The 24,781-nt window shown below is 37.3% G+C and overlaps 1 protein-coding gene across 1 annotated transcript in view; it reads left to right on the top strand.

Moving 5' to 3' along the window:
- Positions 1–24,781, top strand: part of PCDH15 (protocadherin related 15) — a 1,047,422-nt gene that overhangs the window by 310,098 nt on the left and 712,543 nt on the right. The window contains exon 3 of the mRNA XM_070363570.1: positions 24,050–24,115. Within this exon, the coding sequence (XP_070219671.1) occupies positions 24,050–24,115 (66 nt within the window). The remainder of the gene's footprint in view (positions 1–24,049; positions 24,116–24,781) is intronic.

The following is a 24,781-nucleotide window of genomic DNA, read 5'->3' as shown; positions in this document are numbered from 1 at the left end:
GAGAAAGAGGAACTCTAAAATTTCTGGTAATTGAGGAATGGTACAGCAGAATAGGAAAATAATTAGAGATAACTTAGTAAATTTAAATATGCACCATACTTAAGACCCAGCACACATAGAATATGCTCCCAACTCCGATTCCAATTGCACACCAAGGGAAATGCCTTGTAATATGCATTGGGATTTTGTTTGTAACATGCACACAAAAATATGAATCACAATAATAATTCTACCTATAGGATAACAGGCAAATGAAGTGCAGTCCAGTTGCACAATGGAGTAGTAGATAACATCAAGTAAGTATATGCATTAGTATGGATTCATCTCAAAACAGAATTTCAGGGAAAGAGACAAATTTCAGGATACCTGCAATGTAATTCTATTATGCAAAGCACAAAGACACAAAATTATACCATAAGGTTCAAAGAAGATTTATGAGATGGACTGGAAAAGGTCAGTTTTCATTCCAATCCCAAAGAAAGGCAATGCCAAAGAATGCTCAAACTACCACACAATTGCATTCATCTCACACGCTAGGAAAGTAATGCTCAAAATTCTCCAAGCCAGGCTTCAGCAGTACGTGAACCATGAACTTCCAGATGTTCAAGCTGGTTTAAGAAAAGGCAGAGGAACCAGAGATCAAATTGCCAACATCCGCTGGATCATGGAAAAAGCAAGAGAGTTCCAGGAAAACATCTATTTCTGCTTTATTGACTATGCCAAAGCATTTGACTGTGTGGTTCACAATAAACTGTGGAAAACTCTGGAAGAAATGGGAATACCAGACCACCTGACCTGCCTCTTGAGAAACCTATATGCAGGTCAGGAAGCAGCAGTTAGAACTGGACATGGAACAACAGACTGGTTCCAAATAGAAAAAGGAGTATGTCAAGGCTGTATATTGTCACCCTGCTTATTGAACTTATATGCAGAGTGCATCATGAGAAACGCTGGGCTGGAAGAAGCACAAGCTGGAATCAAGATTTCTAGGAGAAATATCAATAACCTCAGATATGCAGATGACACCACCCTTATGGCAGAAAGCAAAGAGGAACTAAAAAGCCTCTTGATGAAAGTGAAAGTGGAAAGTAGAAAAAGTTGGCCTAAAGCTCAACATTCAGAAAACTAAGATCATGGCATCTGGTCCCATGACTTCATGGCAAATAGATGGGGAAACAGTGGAAACAGTGTCAGACTTTATTTTCTGGGGCTCCAAAATCACTGCAGATTGTGACTGCAGCCATGACATTAAAAGGATGCTTATTCCTTGGGAGGAAAGTTATGACCAACCTACATAGCATATTAAAAAGCAGAGACATTACTTTGTCAACAAAGGTCCATCTAGTCAAGGCTATCATTTTCCAGTAGTCATGTATGGATGAGAGAGTTGGACTGTGAAGAAAGCTGAGCACTGAAGAATTGATGCTTTTGAACTGTGGTACTGGAGAAGACTCTTGAGAGTCCCTTGGACTGCAAGGAGATCCAACCAGTCCATCCTAAAGGAAATCAGTCCTGGGTGTTCACTGGAAGGACTGATGCTGAAGCTGAAACTCCAATAATTTGGCCACCTCATGAGAAAAGTTGACTCATTGAAAAGACTCTGATGCTGGGAGGGACTGGGGGCAGGAGGAGAAGGGATGACAGAGGATGAGATGGCTGGATGGCATCACCAACTCGATGGACATGAGTTTGAGTGAACTCTGGGAGTTGGTGATGAACAGGGAGGCCTGGCGTGCTATGATTCATGGGATCGCAATGTCACACATGACTGAGCGACTGAACTGAACTGAGTTGAACTGAGTAATATTTTATTTCTTATTGTGGGTGGTGGAGACATAAATATTCATTTTATTATAACACTATTGACTTTTAAATTCCAAAAAATATATTACATACCCTTTATTGTGTGTCTGATTTATGATACATTTTTTTTAAAAGGAAAACCAAAATAGTAAACAAAAAGAATAGAGACAGAAGATAGATGGCAAGATTGTTTCCTGTGTAAATAAAACATTTTGCTTGAGAAACATTAGGTAGTGTTAAATGTCATGTTAAACTGCATGCTCAACAATTTTACTTTCTCTTTCTAAAATATTACTAGCTCACTGTTCACAATGTGCATATCTCACTACACAATAAATAGAAGGAAATAGAGTAGAAGCAAAGGAAGGAGCGTTGAAGTGTTTTGAACAGAGTGGATGCCAACATGCATTGAATCGATGATGGCTCTTCCCTGCCTTGTACTTGCCTTTGATCTGAATGTGAATCTCCTGCCTATGGATGTCTTATTGGGTCAGGGTGTGTTCTCAGTCATGTCTGACTCTTTGTGACCCCATGTACTGTAGCCTGCTAGGCTACTCTGTCCATGGAACTTCCCAGGCAAGAATACTGGAGTGGGTTGCCATTTCCTATTCCAAGGGATCTTCCTACCCAGGGATTGAACCAGTGTTTTCCTGCATTGGCAGGCAAATTCTTTACCAGAGTGCCACCTGGGAAGCCCTTACTTAAATGGCGTTCTTTCTACATCACGACAACCTTCTTGGAGTGGGGGACACTAGCTTGGTTCCCTAACTGATCACAAATTGTTAAATACTATTTGTCATGTTGCCATCAATGTCATGTGCCAAATTTCAAAACTTGAACTGATGAGGATGATTTTGAGTTAAAGGAAGCATTAATGAAAGACTGTCAGTCTTGTAGCAGGTGAAATGGCAGCTTCCAGAGTACGTCAGAGTGGCAAAGTGACAAGAAGGCATCTTTCATGCCTTAAGCAATTTTAAATTTAAATGTGTTCTAATATAACAGATTTTACCACATTAAAGTATTCTTCATTTTATGATATTTATAAGATTATTTACTCTATTTAGAATTTTTGTGATATATCCTGTTCTTCTAGATAAGTGAAGTTCCTTATCTTACTTTCCAAATTGTATTTATGAATGTTTTCTTATGACAAAAGCAACACATGAACAAATTTAGAAATTTTAAGAATGAGAAAGCACTATTAACAATAATTAAAATGGTCATATATTAGCTTATCATATTGACTATTTATATGTACTCAAAAAATTACATACAGCTCTAAAACCTGTTTTTTATTTTAACTTCTTATGATCATTGCTCAAGATATCATAATTTCCTAAACAATATGTATATATATACATATATATATTTGATGCCTAATTTCAAATTGATAGATTTTATTGAAATCTACACAGCCACTTTCATCTGAACTTGATTTACTGGCATGTATTAAGTGATTTCAACAATATGTGAAACGAGAGCTTCCAGACGTACAAGCTGGGCTTTGAAGAGGCAGAGTAGTCAGAGATCAATTGCCATTCAGTGGATTGTGTAGAAGGCAAGGAAATTCCAGAAAAACATCTACTTCTGCTCCATTGACTACAGTAAAGCCTTTAACTGTGTAGATCACAACAAACTGTGGAAAATTCTTATAGAGATGGGAATACCAGACCATCTTATCTGTCTCCTGAGAAACCTATTTGCAGGATAAGAAGCAATAGTTAGAACTTTATATGAAACAACTGGCATGTTCAAAATTGAGAGAGAAGTACGGCAAGGCTGTATACTGTCACCCTGCTTATTTAACTTCTATGCAGAGTTGTTATTCAACTACTCAGTCATGTCCAACTCTTTGTGACCCCATGGACTGCAGCATGACAGGCTTCCCTATTCTTCACCATCTCCTGGAGCTTGCTCAAATTCATGTCCATTGAGTGAGTTATGCCATCCAACTATCTTGTACTCTGCCATCCCCTTCTCTGCCTGCCTTCAATCTTTCCTAGCATCAGGGTCTTTTCTAATGAATCAGCCCTATGCATCAGCTGGCCAAAGTATTGAAGCTTCAGCATCAACACTTCCAGTGAAAATTAATGATTGATTTCCTTTAGGATTGATTGGTTTGATTTCCTGGCAGTCCAAGGGACTCTCAAGAGTTTTCTCCAACATGACATCAATTCTTCTCTGCTCAGCCTTCTTTATGATCCAAGGCTTACACCCATACATGCTACTGGAAAAACCATAGCTTTGACTAGATAGACCGTTGTTGGCAAAATAATGTCTCTGCTTATTAATATCCTCCTAGGTTGGTCATAGCTTTCTTTCAAGGAGCAAGTGTCTTTTAATTTCATGGCTGCAGTCACCATCTGCAGTGATTTTGGAATCCAAGAAAATAAAGTCTGTCACTGTTTCCATTGTTTCTCCATCTATTTGCCATGGAGTGTGGGACTGGATGCCATGATCTTAGTTTTTTGAATGTTGAGTTTTAAGCCAACTTTTTCACTCTCCTCTTTCACCTTCATCAAGAGGCTCTATAGTTCCTCTTTGCTTTCTGCCATAAGAATGGTGTCATCTGCATATCTGAGGTTACTGTTATTTCTCCTGGCAATCTTGATTTCAGGTTGTGCTTCATCCAACCTGGCATTTAGGCATTTTGGCATTTCGCATGATATACTCATGAATGGTTTGCCTTGAAAATGAACAGAGATCTTTCTGTCATCTTTAAGATTGCACCCAAGTGCTGCATTTTGGACTCTTTTGTTGACCATTAAGGCTTTTCTTGTAAGGGATTCTTGCCTGCAGTAGTAGATATAATGGTCATCTGAATTAAATTCACCCATTCCAGTCCATTTTAGTTCACTGACTCCTAAAATGTTGATGTTCACTCTTGCCATCTCCTGTTTGACCACTTCCAATTTACCTTAATTCATGGACCTGACATTCCAGGTTCCTATGAAATATTGTTATTTATAGCATCAGACTTTAGTTTCACCACCAGACACATTCAAAACTGGGTGTTGTTTCTGATTTAGTCCAGCCTCTTCATTCCTTCTGGAGCTATTTCTCTGCTTTCCTCCAGTAGCATATTGTGCTCCTATTGACCTAGGGAGTTCATCTTTTAGTGTTATATCTTTTGCCTTTTCATGCTCTTCATGGGGTTCTCAAGGAAGGAATGCTGAAGTGGTTTGTCATTCCCTTCTCCAGTGCACCATGTTTTGTCAGAACTCTCCACCATGACCCGTCCATCTTGAATGGCCCTACACGGCATGGCTCACAGTTTCATTGAGATAGGCAAGGCTGTGATCCATGTCATCAGTTTGTTTAATTTTCATAAACTGTGCTTTTCATTCTGTCTATCCTCTGATAGATGAGGATAAGATGCTTGTGGAAACTTCCTGATGGGAGGGACTGGCTGTGTGGAATACTGAGTCTTGCTCTGGTGGTCAAGGCCATACTCAGTAAATCTCTAATCCAATTTTCTGCTGATGGGTGGAGCTGTAGTTTGGCCTGAGGTCAAGCTATGGTAGGGGTAATGACAGTAAGGGTGACTTCCTTGAAAAGGATTTATTCCATCATGCCATGGCTCCCAGGACTATTTTAGTCAGTGCCCCTGACCCCACTGTAGGCACTGTTGACCCACACTTCTGCCAGAGACTTCAGACACTCACGGGGAAGTCTAACTCATGCTCTTGTGAGGTCTCTCTTTCTTTCTCCTGGGTCCTGGTGCATGCAAGGTTTTGTTTTGCCCACGAAGAGTCTGTTGTTTATCCAGGCTGTGAAAGTTTGTAATCAAATCCCACTGGCCTTCAAAGTCAAATTCCCTGGGGTTGCTCAGTCCCTTAGCTGGATCCCCAGTTTGGGAAATCTGTTGTGGGCCCTAGAACCTTTGCAACAGTACGAGAACTTCTTTGGTATAATTGTTCTGCAGTTTGTGGGCCATCTGCTCAGCAGCTCAGTAGTGGAGCTAATGGCCAACTTCTTCAAGAGGACTTATGCCACATGCAGCACATCCCAGGTCTGCTGCAGCCAGAACCCCTATCCCTGCATCAGACACTGCTGACAAGTGCTTCTACAGAAGACAGTCAAAGGCAGGTCTGGCGCAGACTCTTGTTTGATTTAGTCTCACTCTCTATGCAGAGTACATCATGCAAAATGCTGAGCTGGATGAATCACAAGCTGGAATCAAGATTGCCTGGAAAAACATCAACAATCTCAGATATGCAGATGATGTCACTCTAATGACAGAAATCAAAGAACCAAAGAACCTCCTGATAAGGGTGAAAGAGGAGACTGAAATAGCTGTCTTGAATTTCAACATTCAGAAAACTAATATCATGGCATCTGATCCTATCAGTTCAGTTCAGTTCAGTCACTCAGTCATGTCCTACTCTGCAACCCCATGGACTGCAGCATGCCGGGCTTCCCAGTCCATAACCAACTCCTGGAGCTTGCTCAAACTCATGTCCATTGAGTTGGTGATGCCATCCAACCATCTCATCCTCTCTTGTTCTCTTCTCCTCCTACCTTCAATCTTTCTCAGCCTCAGGGTCTTTTCCAATGAGTCAGTTCTTTGCATCAGGTGGCCAAAGTATTGGAGTTTCACCTTCATCATCAGTGCTCCCAATGAATATTCAGGACTGATTTCCTTTAGGATTGACTGGTTTTATCTTGCAGTCCAAGGGACTCTCAAGTCTTCTCCAACACCACAGTTCAAAAGCATCAATTGGTCAGCACTCAGCTTTATTTATGGTCCAAATCTCATATGCATACATGACTACTAGAAAAACCACAGCTTTGACTAGACAGACCATTGTTGTAAAAATAATGTCTTTGCTTTTTAATGTACCGTCTAGGTTGTTCATAGCTCTTCTTCCAAGGAGCAAGCATCTTTTAAATTCATGGCTGCAGTCACCATCTGCAGTGATTTTGGAGCCCAAGAAAATAAAGTCTGTCACTGTGTCCATTGTTTCTCCATCTATTTGCCATGGGGTGATGGGAACAGATGCCATGATCTTAGTTTTTTGAATATTGAGTTTTAAGCCAGCTTTTTCACTCTCCTCTTTCACTCTTATCAAGAGGCTTTTTAGTTTTTCTTCACTTTCTGCCATAAGGGTGGTATCATCTGCATATCTGAGGTTATTGATATTTCTCCTGGCAATCTTGATTCCAACTTGTACTTCATCCAATCCAGCATTTTGCATGATGTACTCTGCATATGAGTTAAATAAGCAGGGTGATCTAGTCCTATCAATTCATGGCAAATAGAAGGGTAAAATGTGAAAGCAGTTGCAAATTTTATTTTCTTGGGCTCCAAAATCACTGAAGATGATGACTGTAGTCATAAAATTAAAAGACACTTGCTCCTTGGAAGGAAAGCTATGGCAAACTTAGACAGTATATTAAAAATCAGAGACATTACTTTGCTGAGAAAGATCCACATTACTTTTCTTTGACAAAAGTCAAAGTTATGGTTTTTCCAGCAATCATTTATGGATGTGAGAGTTGGATCATAATGAAAGTTGAGCACTGACAAATTGTTGCTTTGAATTGTGGTGCTGGAGAAGACTTTTGAAAATCCTTCAGATTGCAAGGATATCAAATCAGTCAATCCTGAAGGAAATCAACCATAGATTTTATTGGAAAGACTGATGTTGAAGCTCCAATATTTTGGCCACCTGATCCAAAGAGCCAACTCATTGGAAAAGACCCTGATCTGGGAAAGACCAAAGGCAATAGGAGAAGGGGGCAGCAGAGGATGATATGGTTTGATTGAATCACTGATCCAATAGACATGAATTTTAGCAAACTCCAGGAGATAGTGGAGAACAGGAGAGCCTGGCGGGCTATAGTCCCTAGTGTCACAAAGAGTTGGACACAACTTACTGACTGAACAACAACAATCAAGTGACTTAGAATGATCAGAACTCAAATGCAAGATCAAGAAAGCAAGAGAAACACTCAACTATTACTGAACTTCCTAGTGAAACCTCAGTGGCACACTAACCATATAGCACCTAGGATAACCGGAGTCTGCCACTGATTTATGTACCACAGTTGACCCCAAAGGATTACAAACTTCTTGTACTGTGCTTTTGCTAACTCAGTCCTTTGTTCCCTTTGACTCTCTCAGTCCTTTCTTATTTTCAAATGTCATGAGAATGTGCACTGTTTAGCAGGTTATGAGAAAAGCCATTCTGCAAATGAGTCTGGGAAGGCAGTTTTAAGCTTCACAGCCTCTGTGGCATTTTAAAAAAAAAATGCTAAAAAAGGAGTTGGAGTGGGTGGACCAGTCTACAATACCTGCCATGTTTGTGGACTATGCTTAAGTACTAATAGTTTAACAAAATTGTATAATGTCTTAGTGGTATATGTACTTTTAGTAGCAATGTGTACTTGTCTGATTATTTCTGTATTAGTATATCCCCAAAGTAAAATACTTCTGTCAAAAGGAATTTTCTTATAATTCTTGCCAAATTGCTTTTCATTTTTTCCTTTCATAAACACAAACACACAATTTATAGCCCCACCAAAATCACCTATTAATTTATGTTTTCTTACTTTCTAACTGAATCCTGTTATTATCCACTTAATAAAATTCTTAACAATTTGACAGAAAAAAAAAATCTTCATTTTAGTTAGTGTTTGTTTTTATTATGTCACATGGATGCGAATCTTTCCAAATTATGTATTTTATAATTTTCTATTATTTAAATATTTTGCATAAAATAGTATGGTGCTGAGTTAACATTATTAACATTGTTGATTAGCACAATGTTTTATAAAAGCCATGATAGAGCTGTTTTGGTAAAGAAGGACACCATTTGCTCTAAACAACTATGTTTGGTAGGCTCTTGAACTTACTGTCAATAATTTTTACTCACACTGCTCTTCCTCTCCAACTGAACTTGTGCATTTCTTTAGTCATGTATCTTTTCCCCCATACATTCTCTACTTTATTAATATTTTATAATCCATTTTGGATTAGGAAAAAGGAAAACAAATTTTATAATAATAGTGTAGAAAAGCAAAGTAGTTTTGATTCTGAGTGACTATCTAAAGCTTTCTTTAAGTGTCAAGTTTATGAGCATTAGTGTATAGACAGTTTGGAATATAATGGACTATGCTTATCTCTTTTTCTGATTCTTGTATGGGATCACAAAGAGTTGGACACGACTGAGCGACTGAACTGAACTGAACTGACTATGATAACTGGAATTTTTAAAAATGATCTCAGGATAATAGGAATATTACCAAAGTTTATGGGAGTAAAAATCTAACAGCTGAATTAAGAAGTCTATTATTATATCCAGGTAAACTAATTTGAGGAAAGGTATAAAAAGATGCTCTTAATGTAACAGAAATTCTAAGGTTGCTTTCTACTATTTGTAGCATCACGCCTTTTTTTGAATATCATATAGAAAACTGTTCTGTGTGGAGAAATATCAATAACCTCAAATATGCAGATGATACCACCCTTATGGTAGAAAGTGAAGAGGAACTAAAAAGCCTCTTGATGAAACTCAAAGAGGAGAGTGAAAAAGTTGGCTTAAAACTCAACATTCAGAAAACAGAGATCATGGCATCTGGTCCCAACACTTCATGGCAAATAGATGGGGAAACAGTGGAAACAGTGTCAGACTTTATTTTTTTGAGCTCCAAAATCACTGCTGATGGTGACTGCAGCCATGAAATTAAAAGATGCTTACTCCTTTAAAGAAAAGTTATGACCAACTTAGACAGCATATTGAAAAGCAGAGACATTGCTTTGCCAACAAAGGTCCATCTGGTCAAGGCTATGGTTTTTCCTGTGGTCATGTATGGATGTGAGAGTTGGACTGTGAAGAAAGCTGAGTGCCAAAGAATGGATGCTTTTGTGGTGTTGGAGAAGACTCTTGAGAGTCTCTTGGACTGCAAGGAGATCCAACCAGTCTATTCTGAAGGAGATCAGCCCTGGGTGTTCTCTGGAAGGAATGAGGCTAAAGCTGAAAATCCAGTACTTTGGCCACCTGATGCGAAGAGTTGACTCATTGGAAAAGACCCTGATGCTGGGAGGGATTGGGGGCAGGAGGAGAAGGGGACGCCAGAGGATGAGATGGCTGGATGGCATCACTGACTCGATGGACGTGAGTCTGAGTGAACTCCGGGAGTTGGTGATGGACAGGGAGGCCCAGCGTGCTGCGAATCATGGGGTCGCAAAGAGTCGAACACGACTGAGAGAATGAACTGAACTGAACTGAAAATTGCTTAAAGAGTAGATCTTAAATGTTATCACCATACACAAGAAAGTAATTATACAAGAGTATGGCAGTGTTAACTAACCTTATGGTGGTAATTACTTATATATATATGTATATATGTGTGTGTGTATTAAGTCTTTACATTGCATACCTTAAACTTACATATATATCAATAAAATCTTAGTAGGATTGGGAAAAGATTTAAGAAAACAGACGTGATGTTTACACAGATATGGTTTTTAAGATTATGAGTAATAAAATGCTTAACATTTTCCTTATGATTTAATCCATACAGTTTGCTTTTTTAAAACTGACAGCTTAGATACTCATAATTGGATTACAGCAAAGAATTTGTTTAAATAGGCAAAGCAGACTGTTTACAAAGAATTATTTAAAAACTCTGAAGAATGTAGTTTTAAACAGTGATAATTCTGCAGCTTTTAGCTTTTGACCTCATTGAGCTTCTTAATAAAAATTGTGATTGAGAATTTCCTCTGAGTTACCCCATTAAGAGTAATTAGAAAATAAATTACTTTCAGAAATATGCATGTAAATTATTTAACTGCTTTTCATAAATTTTTTTGTATAATTTAGCTTTTCTCACTGACACAAACCCTTATCCCTCCCTTTCTTCTTTGTATGCTAATTACAAATAGTAAGGACAAATTGAATAATATGGTAAAACAAGCTAACCAATGGAAAAAGCCTTTTAGGAAGATTTTAAAGTAATAGAAAGCAAGGTCTTACAAACAGCTTTTAGAAGAGGGACACAATCTACTTTATATTTTCAAAAGATGTATTTTTTTAATTTTAGTTATAGGCATTCCTCTGATAATTTTAGAATTGAGATCTTTTGCATGATTCAGTTATAACTATGTAACCTTCAGCAATCTGTGGTCATATAATGAAATGAACTGTCACTATTTCAGTATATTAAATGCACACCAAAAACAGTAACATATCTGAAGCCTATTTTGATCTGCTAATAAAATATAGCTTTCCTTTGAATGTTGTAAAAGGTAAGAAACTACTATTTAATTAGTTAAAAATATGTAAAAGTCACTGCATTTAAAATTTAGAGGTATTCAAGCTTTATATGTGATTAGCTCATTTGGTTAGAATACAATTTACCTAACAATAACTTATAAGGCACTTTCATATGCCAATTACTATTTCATACAATAATTTCAGTTTTACAGCTAATGCAACTGAGCTACAGAGAGTTTGTCAGTTTAAATTGGACCAAGAAGTATTTGACCATCTCAAACTCCTCGATTGTAGTTATAATCCTGAGATGGAAGTTTAGACAAGAGAAAACTATCACCATCAATGAAAACAAAAAAGAAACTCAAAATGCTTCTAACTCATGCATTGTGAATTAAGTAAGAAAATTACATCTGGGTACAAATACTAACATATTTGACTATGAATTTAAATGAAATTATAAAATAATGAATTATAGTAATATTCCCAGTAACAAAAATAACTTAAAATATTGCTTGGTTTTCTGATCAGACTTTGACTAGAAATTCTGTTCCTGTTCTGCCTTCTTCCTGTAGTCTTTGATTTATCTTTCTTTTTATTGCTTAGATCTATTAACTTCTTAAGAATGGAGATGGGTTTCTCTCATGAAATGTCATATACAAATCTACTGTTGTTGATTTATCAAATAGAATAATATGAAATAAATAGTAATATTTGAAAAATAATGTAGAGACTCAGGGTGCCATGGCCTATGTGATAAATCATGCTAATGAAAGCAAGGGATGCAGAGCAATAATTATTAGTGACTTTAGTGAGCTTTACTAGACCATATTGTTGGAACATCATAAACAAATTATATAATCCAATTAATGATGGCACTAAAGGCATCATAAAATATACCTTCCTCCCTTTATGGTAAAATTTGAAATATATTAATGCTAATGTCTCATTCTGGAATCAGACTTACTTGCAATGTCCTGTGGTTTACTAAATTCATTTTGCTTTAGTCATGATCTAACTTCAATTTTAGACAATACAAATTAGTGTATGGTTCTACTGATATTACAAATGTCATGATCACATTCTTTTTCTTTTGGATGAGAGTCAAAATGTAAAAGAAGAAGTTTTTGTATTAAAATTTCACTATGTGTGTTTACCTGAAAATGAATATTCTGAGGATCAACATAAAAAAAATGAGAATAGTCCCTCCTCTTCTGCTGCTTGTGACAAGCAAATTGAAAGTAAAATGTTTGTACAGCATGAAATTTCAAGAGAGCACAGTACTCCTTTGATTGAGAGATCTAATTGCTTTGAAATAAGGAACTGATTCAGAGAGAGAAAGTGTGTGTGTGTGTGTGTGTGTGTGTGTGCATGCATGCACGCACATAAAAACAAAAGCTTCTAAATGAGAAAGACCAGGTGACCGAATATGCAAAGTGATATTCACAGGAATATAGAGAAGGGTAGAAGTTTCAGAAAATCTTTAACTCTTTCTTGATCTTTCTGTTGATCATTTTGACACCAGTGCATTTCCAGACTATTGTGAAAGCCTGAGACTATTGTGACCCTAAGCACTTTTCTTTCTTAAACCTAGAGTTCAAGGATTCTATTTGCCTCTAGTAAATTCAGTTCAGTATAGTGTATTTAGATTGGCATCTGGAATAAGAGTTTCAACATTCCAACAGATATTCAATGGCAAGTCATGTGAGTGCTTTTATTCTTAATGAGAATGCACTTCACAACCACAAGTGTAACAATATCAGCTCTCACTGAAAATGTGGAGATACCCAAAGGATTCTCTACTTGGATGCTTGGGGCTAGTGCACTGAGACGACCCAGAGGGATGGTATGGGGAAGGAGGAGGGAGGAGGGTTCAGGATGGGGAACACATGTATACCTGTGGCGGATTCATTTTGATATTTGGCAAAACTAATACAATTTGTAAAGTTTAAAAATAAAATAAAATTAAAAAAAAAAGGGACCAGTAGCAATGACTCTCCAAATACATTCCACAGTAAATACTGTAAAAATTAGGTGCTTTTATTTTGCCTGTACATCTTGCCAGACAAAATAAAATTATCATAGATTATCTCATTTATACTTGTAATCAGTCAGTTCAGTCACTCAGTCATGTCCAGCTCTTTGTGACTCATGGACTGCACCACTCCAGGCTTCCCTGTCCATCACTAACTCCCAGAGCTGGCTGAAACTCATGTCCATTAAGGCAGGAATGCCATCCAACCATTTCATCCTCTGTCATCCCCTTCTCCATTTGCCTTCAATCTTCCCCAGCATCAAGGTCTTTTCCAGTTAGTTAGTTCTTCTCATCAGGTGGCCAAAGTTTTGGAGCTTCAGCATCTGTCCTTCAATGAATATTCAGGACTGATTTCCTTTAGCATTGACTGGTTTGATCTCCTTTCTGTCTAAGGGACTCTCAAGAGTTCTTAACCTGTATACTAAACTAGGAATCAATTCCTTTAACAATTTAAACAATCCCCAAAATATTTGAAATGATGAATAGTAATGATTTAGTTATTTGTTTTATTCATTTACCTTGGAAGAGGATATTCCATAATTCAAAAAATATATTGAATGATTATGTCAAATACTATGCTAGGTGCTAGAATAATTCACTGATAATCATAGGGAACTCGTAAGGAAACAGCTTAGTAAAAATTATAGGGATTTCTAGGTTCTTGGCTGAGAACTCCCCATAATAAAACAATTAACAGGTATAAAACAAATTTAATTATATACACAAGTATACACAAGTATGAGACTCAAACACAACCAGGCAGTTAAGTCTTAAATATCATCTTGAGCCCAGAAAAGGATAAGGATCTGATGCTTCAAAGGGAAAGAAGGGAGCTCACAGGAAGATGAGGAAAAAAAAAAAAAAGGTTAACAAATGGTTGTCCTGCCATGTACATACCTCTCTGAAATGAAAAATTTATCTCTGGTAACAGCTCTCTTCCTTGTACACACACCCCTTCTAGGCTCTTAATGGAAAAGTAAAAATAAATTAAAAAAAGCTTTTCCTGAGTTTGCTGGGTCTTCACTGCCCTCAATTCCACATGCCAAAGTGGCATATCTTCAGGTGACACATTCTGCGACCTTCACGTTTCTGCTGAGGTATTATCAAGGGTCCTGTTTTTTAATAACTAGCTTGTTACTCATTCTTTCCCAATTATTTTTGTATGAGAATGACATTTCAAATATTAAAAAGTAAAAGTCTTAACTTATAGGAGGCTTTTTAAATATTGCTGTTGCAAATTTGGTTGAAGCTCTTCATTTATGCATTCAAGAAATAGTTGCTTAGAGTCAACTATCTTATGTGGCAAGAACTTTGCCCTGGGAACACTAACTCAGAAACAAAAACAAGATCTAGGTATTTCTGAGTTTTCTGTCAGTGAGGAGTCAGTAGGTATTAGAAGGCAGAGTTAACTGAGTATTAACTCAGATAATATTGATAAATTGATATTAGAAGGCAGAGTTAACTCAGTATATATCAGGCAACCTGGGATTAGAAATGATTTCTTTGAAAAGTGAAGCATTAAGTTAAAATCTAAAGAAAATATAAGTGAAGGATGGGTTAAGTGTAAAGATTAGAAATAAGAAATAATGTAATCTGGAAAGGTCTTGAGGTAGCTCAAGATAAACCATAGCATGATTAAAGAGAAGAAAATTCTGTCTGGAATGTAGAGGGCATGCAAAAATATGGAAGTAGATGAGATTGGAAAGGAAGGAGAAGGCTGTATCATGCAGGATCTTTTAGGCCATATATTTTGATTTTCAATATAAAATCATACTATACAGGGGGTAGTAGGCCATGAAAATTTTGTTGTAAAATAAAAGCAATGGCACATTTTTAACAGGTAAGCATATTTTAATCTGTTAAAAGATCACTGTGGTTAAAGATAGAAAATTAAAGAGTGAGCCAAGATTGCCTGTAGGGTGAACCTTAGGAAACCTATTACATTAAGTAGGAGACTGCAATATCACATTGACATCAGAGATTGAAAACTTTAGGTGGATATGAGAAGTTTTCTGTAGGAATTAAATTCAAGATTTTTTGAGGGATTCAACACAGAAAGGCAAGGAAGATAGGCAGGCTCAAAGGTGACATCCTAGTTTCCGTGTTATGAAACTTGGTGCAAAATTGTGCTATTCACCAGAATTATACATACTGAAAAAGGCCAGGTATGGGCTGGGGGGTCGCAACTAGAATTCCATTTTGGAATGTTATATTTAGGGCACTTTTGAAATTGCAAGTACAGATATTGTCTGAGCAGTAGGACACATCCTCAGGAGAGAAATCTGGGCAGGAAATACAATATACTAGCCATTGGACATATTGATGGCAACTGACGTGTTAACATATGACAATAGCCAATATATTTGAAATTATATTTAAAAGGCATTGTTTCTCAGTTGCTTCATTTGCAAATATTTCTCCCAATAAATGGTGCTGGGAAAACTAGACAGCTACATGTAAAAGAACGAATTTGGAAGACTATATAACACCATAAACCAAAACAAACTCAAAATGGATTAAAGACCCAAATGTAAGCATGGACACTGTTGAATTCTTAGAGGAAACCATAGGAAAAACACTTTTTGATATAAATCACAGCAAGATGTTTTCTGACCTACCTTCTACAGCAATGAAAATAAAAATAAACAAGTAGAGCCTAATACAACTAAAAAGTGTCTACAGAAAAAGGAAATTGTAAACAAGATGAAAATACAAACCTCAGCTCAATATCAAAACAGTTCAGTTCAGTTGCTCAGTCGTGTCCAAGTCTTTGAGACCCAGTGGGCTGCAGCATGCCAGGACTCCCTGTCCATCACCAACTCCCGGAGTTTACTCAAACTCGTGGCCGTTGAGTCAGTGATGCCATCCAACCATCTCATCCTCTGTCGTCTGCTTCTCCTCCCACGTTCAATCTTTCCCATCATCAGGGTCTTTTCCAATGAGTTAGTTCTTTGCATCAGGTGGCCAAAGTATTGGAGTTTTACCTTCAATGTCAGTCCTTCCAATGAATATTCAGGACTGATCTCCTTTAGGATGGACTGGTTGGATCTCCTTGCAGTCCAAAGGACCCTCAAGAGTCTTCTCAATACCACAGTTCAAAGCATCAATTCTTTGGCACTCAGTTTTCTTTATAGTCCAACTCTCACATCAATATATGACTGCTGTAAAAACCATAGCCTTGACTAGACAGACCTTTGTTGGCAAAGTAATTTCTCTGTTTTTTAATATGCTGTCAAGTTTGGTCATAAGTTTCCTTCCAAGGAACAAGTATCTTTTAATTTCATGGCTGCAGTTACTATCTGCAGTGATTTTGGAGCCCCCAAAAATAAAGTCTGCCACTGTTTCCACTGTTTCTCCATCTGTTTGCCATGAAGTGATGGGACCAGATGCCATGATCTTAGTTTTCTGAATGTTGAGCTTTAAGCCAACATTTTCACTCTCTTCTTTCACTTTCATCAAGAGGCTCTTTCGTTCCTCTTCTCTTTCTGCTGTAAAGGTGGTGTCATCTGCATATAAGAGGTTATTGATATTTCTCCTGGCAATCATGATTCCAGCTTGGGCTTCATCCAGTCCAGGATTTCTCACGATGTACTCTGCATATAATTTATATAAGCAGAGTGACAATATACCTCCTTGACCTACTTCTTTCCTGATTTGGAAACAGTCTGCTGTTCCATGTCCTGTTCTAACTGTTGCTTCTTTACCTGTAAACAGATTTTTCAGGCGGCAGGTCAGATGGTCTGGTATTCCCATTTCTTGAAGAATTTTCCATAGTTTATTGTGATCCACACAGTCAAAGTATTTGGCATAGTCAATAAATCAGAAGTAGATGTTTTTCTGGAATTCTTGCTTTTTCAATGATCCAACAGATGTTGGCAATTTGATCTCTGGTTCCTCTGCCTTTTCTAAATATAGTTTGGACATCTGGAAGTTCAAGGTTCACGTACGGTTGAAGCCTGGGTTGGAGAATTTTGAGCATTACTTTTCCAGCGTATGAGATGAGTACAACTGTGCAGTAGTTTGAGCATTCTTTGCCATTTCCTATTTGGGGACTGGAATGAAAACTGACCTTTTCCTGTCCTGTGGCCACTGCTGAGTTTTCCAAATTTGCTGGCATATTGAGTGCAGCACTTTCACAGCATCATCTTTTAGGATTTGAAATAGCTCAACTGGAAGTCCATCACCTCTACTAGCTTTGTTCATAGTGATGTTTTCTAAGGCCCACTTGACTTCACATTCCAAGATATCTGGCTCTAGGTGAGGGATCACACCATCATGGTTATCTGGGTCATAAAGATATTTTTTGTATAATTCTTCCGTGTATTCTTGCCACCTCTTCTTAATATCTTCTGCTTCTATTAGGTCCATACCATTTCTGTCCTTTATTGAGCCCATCTTTGCATGAAATGTTCCCTTGGTATCTCTAATTTTCTTGAAGAGATTTCATCTTTCCCATTCTATTGTTTTTCTCTATTTGTTTGTATTGATCACTGAGAAAGCCTTTCTTATCTCTCCTTGCTATTTTTTTGGAACTCTGCATTGAAATGGGTATATCTTTCCATTTCTAATTTTCCTTTCTCTTCTCTTCTTTTCTCAGCTATTTTTAAGGCCTCCTCAGATAACCATTTTGCCTTGTTGTGTTTCTTTTTCTTGGGAATAGTCTTGACCCCTGCCTCCTGTACAGTGTCATGGACCTCTGTCCATAGTTGTTCAGGCACTCTATGAGATCTAATCCCTTGAATTTATTTGTCATGGTGGCTCAGATGGTAAAACACCTGCCTGCAATGTGAGAGACCCAGGTTCCATCCCCAGGTTGGGAAGATCCCCTGGAGAAGGTAATGGAACCCACTCCAGCACTCTTGCCTGGAAAATTCCATGGATGGAGGAGCCTGGTAGGCTACAGTCCATGGGGTCACAAAGAGTCAGACACAATTAAGCAACTTTACTTTCACTTTACTTTTCCACTGTAAGGGATTTGATTTAGGTCATACCTCAATCTTCTAGTGGTTTTCCCTACTTTCTTCAATTTAAATCTGAATTTGTCAATAGGAGTTCATGATCTGAGCCACAGTCAGCTCCTAATCTTTGTTTTGCTGAGTGCATAGAGCTTCTCCATCTTCAGCTGCAAAGAATATCATCAGTCTGATATTGGTATTGATGTCCACGTGTAGAGTCTTCTCTTGTGTTGTTGGAAGAGGTAGTTTGCTATGATCAGTGCATTCTCTTGGCAAAACTCCATTAGCCTTTGCCCTGCTTCGCTTTGTAGCAGGGCCACATTTGCTGTTACTCCAGGTATCTATTGACTTCCTACTTTTGCATTCCAGTCCCATATAATGAAAAAAATGCTCAACATCACTAACTATTAGAGAAATGCAAATCAAAATAAACGAGGTATCATTTCACACTCGCCAGAGTAGCCATCATCAAAAAAACAATAAATACTGGAAATGGTGTGGAGAAATGGGAACCCTCTTCCACTGTTTATGGGAAAGTAAATTGATACAGCCACTATGGAAAACAGTATGGAGTTTTCTTTAAAAGTAGAACTACAATCGACTCATCAGTTCCACTATTGGGTATATATATACCCTAAGCAAACCATAATTCAAAAAGACACATGTATCCCAATGCTCATTGCAACACTATTTACAATAGCCTGGTATGTAAACAACCTAAATATACATCAAAGGATGAATAGAGATGATGTGGCACATATATGCAATGGAGTATTACACAGCCACCAAAAGGAACAAAATTGGATCATCTGTAGAGATGTGGATGGACCTAGACACTGCATTCAGAGTGAAGTAAGTCAGAAGGAGAAAAATATTGTATATTAATACATATATGTGGAATCTAAAAATGAGGTACTGAGGAGCCTATTTGCAGGGCAGGAATCAGAAGCACAGACATAGAGAATGGTCATGGTCAGAGATTAGGATTGATATATGTTCACCACTATGTGTAAAATAGACAGATAGTGGGAAACTTCTGTATGACAGAAAACTCAACTCAGGGCTCTGTGATGACCTGGACAGGTGGGATTAGGTTGGGGAAGGGAGGTCCAAGATGGAGGGGATATATGTATAAATATAGCTAATTCCCTTTGTTGTACAGAAGAATCTAACACAACATTGTAAAGCAATTATACTCCATTTTTTTAAATAGAAGTTTTGAGAATAGGCTAAGATGGAAATAGGATTTTCCTGGCTATTCACACTTCTTAGTAATAAATGTATATACTTGGACAATTCTGGATATTCTCTTTACAGAGTAACATGCTCTTAAGCTTCTGGATGCAGTAAGAATAGCTTATCACAGGTTTACTACCTTTGAAACCAGTCATTACATATCTGCTAATAGTTTTTAAGTTTGAAATCCTACCTGTTGCATAAAATTATTTAAAAACATACAGAAAAAATATGGCTTATTTTTAGCTTGATGACAAATTTGCAAAAATGAATCACACTGGGCATTCAGGTATTTGTATTCATATCCTGCACTTTACAACAAATTGGATATGGGAATCAGGTAGGGGCCCAAGAGGTTAGCAATTTGAGGCACGAAAAACAATGAATTTGTGATTTAACCTGGACAGTCAAGGGTGAAATTAAATAGATTACAGAAGTGCATTTCCAAGGTACAGTCATCATCAGCTAACCCGTCTTTCCTGTGGCAGAGAGATTATCCATAGACCGTAGAGAACAGGATCACCTAGCCCCCAAATTGCTTTCTAGTTTTCACTTTGATCTCCACGTGGATATTTGCATACCTAATACATCCTGAATGTTTCATCCAAATTTACTTTTTTTCTGAATATACTTGCAATTAAAAATATTTTGTGCATTTCAAAACTAATTATAGTTTCATGAGCACATCATTTCAAAGCAAACACTGTTGTGAACAATGTTATTAATAGATTATTTTTATGTATCTGACTAACCTCTCTACATTAGTGTGGTGAGTCTAAATTTTTTTAACCACTTTTGTTTTGATTCAGAATAAATAAAATTTATTTATTTGGGCATGAAAATATCTTATTGTGGGGTTTTGGAACTTGCTAAAAGAATAAAGCTGAGTGAAAGTCATCCTTTAAAGGGGTCTGACTGGGAGGAATTGTACCTGCACCTTTACTCCTGGGCTGTTTCTGTTGCTAAGGACATAAGGAGAACAGAGACTTCTGAGTGCACTCCTGGAGAGATGGTCAATGAGAGATTGCAGCTGGGCTGATTGTAGTTCAGAAAAATTCAACAAACATTCCTTCAGGATCCACTCTGGTTGAATTCTGAGGTTACTAAGATAAATATGACACAGCCTTGGTCTGAAGGAGCTCTCATTAGAAAAAAATCACTAATATATTTTTTGAAGTAACTTTTCCAATGGACTACAGTGTATATTGGTAGCTCAGCTAGTAAAGAATCCACCTGCAGTGCAGGAGACCCCAGTTTGATTCCTCAGTTGGGAAGATCCCCTGGAGAAGGGATAGGCTACTCACTCCATTATTCTTGAGCATCCCTGGTGGCTCAAACAGTAAAGAATCTGCCTGCAATGTGGGAGACCTGGATTTTACCCCTGGGTTGGGAAGATCCCTTGGAGGAGGGCATGGGAGCCCATTCCAGTATTCTTGCCTGGAGAATCCTCATGGACAGAGGAGCCTAGTGGGCTACAGTCCATGGGGTTATGAAGAGTTGAACACAACTGAGTAACTAAGCACAGCACAGTGTATACTGAGGGCTTCCCAGGTAGCATTAGTGGTAAAGAACCCACCTGCTAATGCAAGAGATGTAAGATACGTGGGTTTGATCCCTGGTTCGGAAGATCCCCTGGAGGCGGGCATGGCGACCTCCTCCAGTATTCTTACCTGAAGAATCCCATGGACAGAGAAGCTTGGAGGGCTACAGTCCATGGGTTCACAAAGAGTCAGACACCACTGAAAGGACTTGGCACGCTTACACAGTGTATGTTGAAGGAATGCAGAGAATAGGCATTTAGTTTAGACCAACAAGGAAGATTTTCTAGAAAGATGCCTTGCCAGGTTCTTGGAAGAGAAATAAAAGTTAACCAGGGGAAGAAAAGGAGGAAGGGAATTTCAGCAGATGTCACAGCAAACATAAATTTGGCTTGCTATGGCTACCAAATGAAACAAGAAGAGTGAAAAGGGTAAGGGAGGTAGGTAGGGCTGGAATATGGACAATCATACTTGACTTAGTTGAGCAGAAAAAGTCTATTCATAAATATAATAGTAACCAAATGATGAGCGGTTGTTGTATATGTATACCCAAGTTTCTTCATCATTCATTTCCCTTTATCCTGCCTGCCTATAAAGTTATTGATTAAATATCTATTCCCCTACCAATACTTATGTGAAAATTCACCACACTTTTTCTCTACTTTGCAGCTATGAGGATTTTAACTGAGGCAGTAACCCTATATATAAATATTATATGTACATTTAGATTGTTGTTTAATTGCTAAGTCATATCCAACTCTTTTGTGACACTGGGCTCACCATGCTCCTCCATCCATGGGATTCTCCAGGCAAGAATACTGGAGTGGGTTACCATTTCCTTCGTCATGGGTCTTCCTGCCCCAAGGATTGAACCTGTGTCTCCTACATTGGCAGGCAGATTCTTTACCACTGATCTACTGTGTGGTGTGTGTGTGTGTGTGTGTGTGTGTAAGGGAGGGAGAGGGAGAAAGAGAGAGGGAAAAAAAGGAGAGTGGGAAGAAATAAAATAGTATTGAAAAGTAACTACTCTTTGAAATACAAATGGAAGGCATGCTTCGTAATCCAAGAGTTGCTTCTTGCAAGAACTGGTCATGTTTCATTTATTATTTTCACAAATTGCCTCTGCCTTCTTGAGTATCCCATTTCTACTCACAGCAGGCAATGTCTCTATTTTAATTATTTGTGTTGTTGATGATCATATTAAACAACTGACTCCCATAGACCACATTGTGCCATACTTTTGTGGTTGTTTATGAGTCTTTCCTTTATCTGACCACTTATCTCCCCAACCTGAGATCTGTGAAGAAAGGAGTTGTTGATTTTTAATTCCCATCTTCAGCACATAGTAAGCTATCTACCAATTTGACTGAATAATTTTTGTATGCACAGATGAATAAAAAGCTAGATGAACAGATATGAGAACTCAGGAAGAAAATTTAAAATTTCACTGGGGTAAAAGAAAGTTTTGGTGGAATAGGTGAAACCTAATTTTATCAAGAATAACAGACTTGCCAGGCAGTAGAGGCGGAAATGACTTTAGGTAACAAAGCTGCCTTAATAATACAAGATGTAATCCAGCAAGAGTAAGGTCTCTAAGGTGACTGAAGGGCATAGTGCTTAATAAGTAAACAATGTTGAGACTGTGACACCCTCTGAATGATATTCTAAAACATTTTTCTTCACTCCAAAAGAAACATAAGTGTTTTTGTACAGAGAAGTGCCATTAACTTACCTTTGATTGGGGTGCAGAAAAATTATTCTCATGAAATGAATAAATGAATACAGGATGAGAACAGTTTCCAGGAGATTAATGAGGAAACCACTCCAAGAGTAGAGATTGCAAATAGCGAGGAGCTGTGCTATGTCAGGGGGTATAGAAAGGAAAGGATGGAGTGTAATGAGATATTTTAGATCTAAAACTGCTGTGCCCTCAAATTCCTTGAATATTGACAAGGACAAAGAGAGAAAAACTGGAGAGTTCATATATTTTAAGCTTTACATGAGAGAACACACATCTTACAATATACAACAGTGCTTGCCAAAGCCCTTATTATTCACACCCATGTACATAATGGCAGAATTTTAATAGATAAATAGTAAGCCTTGAAATCATCTTCCAAACAGCACACCTACTTGGATGGCTTAAGCCAATTTATGTTTCAGTCATAGGAACACGCCATGTACATTTAACCACATGACACAACCCTATCAGGCTGGCCAAGTATCTCCTGAGAGAGCACTTTATGTCTCAGAAGTATACTTTTGACATCTCCCAGGCAAAGCCTTCACATTTTAATTATCGTGGATATTATAGTTCATGATACTATTTATATGTTCATTATCCACGCATTAGCAGTTCTTGAGATAAAAAATTAATCACTACTGATTGAAAGGCAATATTCTTAAGGTTCATTCAACACAGAGATAATAGACAATTGATATGTAATTTTATTTACCTTTTCATAGGACACATAGGTGTATTGTATGGTATATTCAAATTGATCTGTAATTTTTAAGATGTGAGTGACATACATTATAAAGTTAACTTGTTCATACTGTGTTTGAATTATAAAAATAAGGATTTTATATTTCATTTCCAGAAATCATTAGGTGTGATATATCTGTTATTGTACAATGCTATTTATATCTTTCAATCCTCACTAAATATACACATATATGCTTTCTTCCTTTCTTTCTTTTATTGTTCTGATCTGCTTCCATTGATGACTCTATTCCTTTGTCTCCAGACTGGCAATATGAGGGTAAGACGACAAAAATAAAATCTCAAAACCCACAAACATTGCTTGTCTGTCTCTGTTTCATTCTCTTTAGAATATTATTAAAATTCTATTCACTCTTTTTAATTAGACCCTTTATCACAATTAAAGTCCAATTATGTTTGTTTCTGTTGTGAAGCTTTAATTACAATTTATCCTTGTTAATCATCCCTTTATGTTATTTCTTTGGGTTAAATTACCATCCCATTATCTCTGTCCTGAAGGACTTCTACTCTCCAGTGGTCTCTGCTGGTGTTTTCTCAGTATGATTTGAACCATTTCATGGTGTATAAAGTGACTTTGTTGCAATGTGGTAAGGAATCTGTGTGAACACTTTTTTTTTTAATAAAAAATTGTTAACAGTAATGATGTATATTAATTTATTAGAGGATATTTCTTTTTAAATGTTAATCCATAGTGTGAATTTAATCTCACGGTGAATGTCCCGGCAATAGCTACTTCTTACTTTGTCTTGTTTTCTCTTTAGATTGCAAACTAGCTAGGGGAGGACCACCGGCCACCATAGTTGCCATTGATGAAGAGAGTCGGAATGGTGAGTGAGATTTCTCTTTTCAAAGTGACCTAATCTAACAGGAATTTCTCATTTCAAACCTAGATTTGATATATGTGGAAGTACTAAATGAAAGCCTCAAAGCAAATTCACTAACAGTTCTCTTTTAATTTCTTCTCTGTATGACTTTAATTTACACCATTCCCTGGAAATACTTGGATTATATTACGAGAGACTCATTGAATAGAAATGTTTAGTTTTGATTGCAGAGAAGTCACTTGATTCAGGATCAGTCCAAGAATACATCTAGATACTGGCTAAAGTTTTTCTTTGTCAATAGGTAGATTCAACTATTACATATACTGTTACCTAGTATATTCCTCCAAAAGAAGTGAACCACAAGGTAAACTCTGCACTGTTAGTTTCAATTTGCTACAATCTGGTTAGGATTAAGATCCATAGCCTATCATTAGGCACGGTGATTTAAGAAGTTACTGGGAAAACTGAAAAAGTTCTTGATAACAGAGAACCCAACAAAAGGTGTAGAACAGAGGAGAATCTGACTTTTCACTCAGTCTGTCTGCCATAAGTAACATCTAATTCTTAATTTATATTAGCCCTTCAGCAATATAATTTTCTTTATCAAAACAAAAAATTAGCACTCTCTTAGTCTCTCTAAACTTTACGAATTTTTAAAGATATTACTCC

Source organism: Bos mutus, chromosome 26 (assembly GCF_027580195.1).
Source record: "Bos mutus isolate GX-2022 chromosome 26, NWIPB_WYAK_1.1, whole genome shotgun sequence".
Taxonomy (NCBI): Eukaryota; Metazoa; Chordata; class Mammalia; order Artiodactyla; family Bovidae; genus Bos; species Bos mutus.
This window is presented reverse-complemented; position numbering and strand designations above follow the sequence as displayed.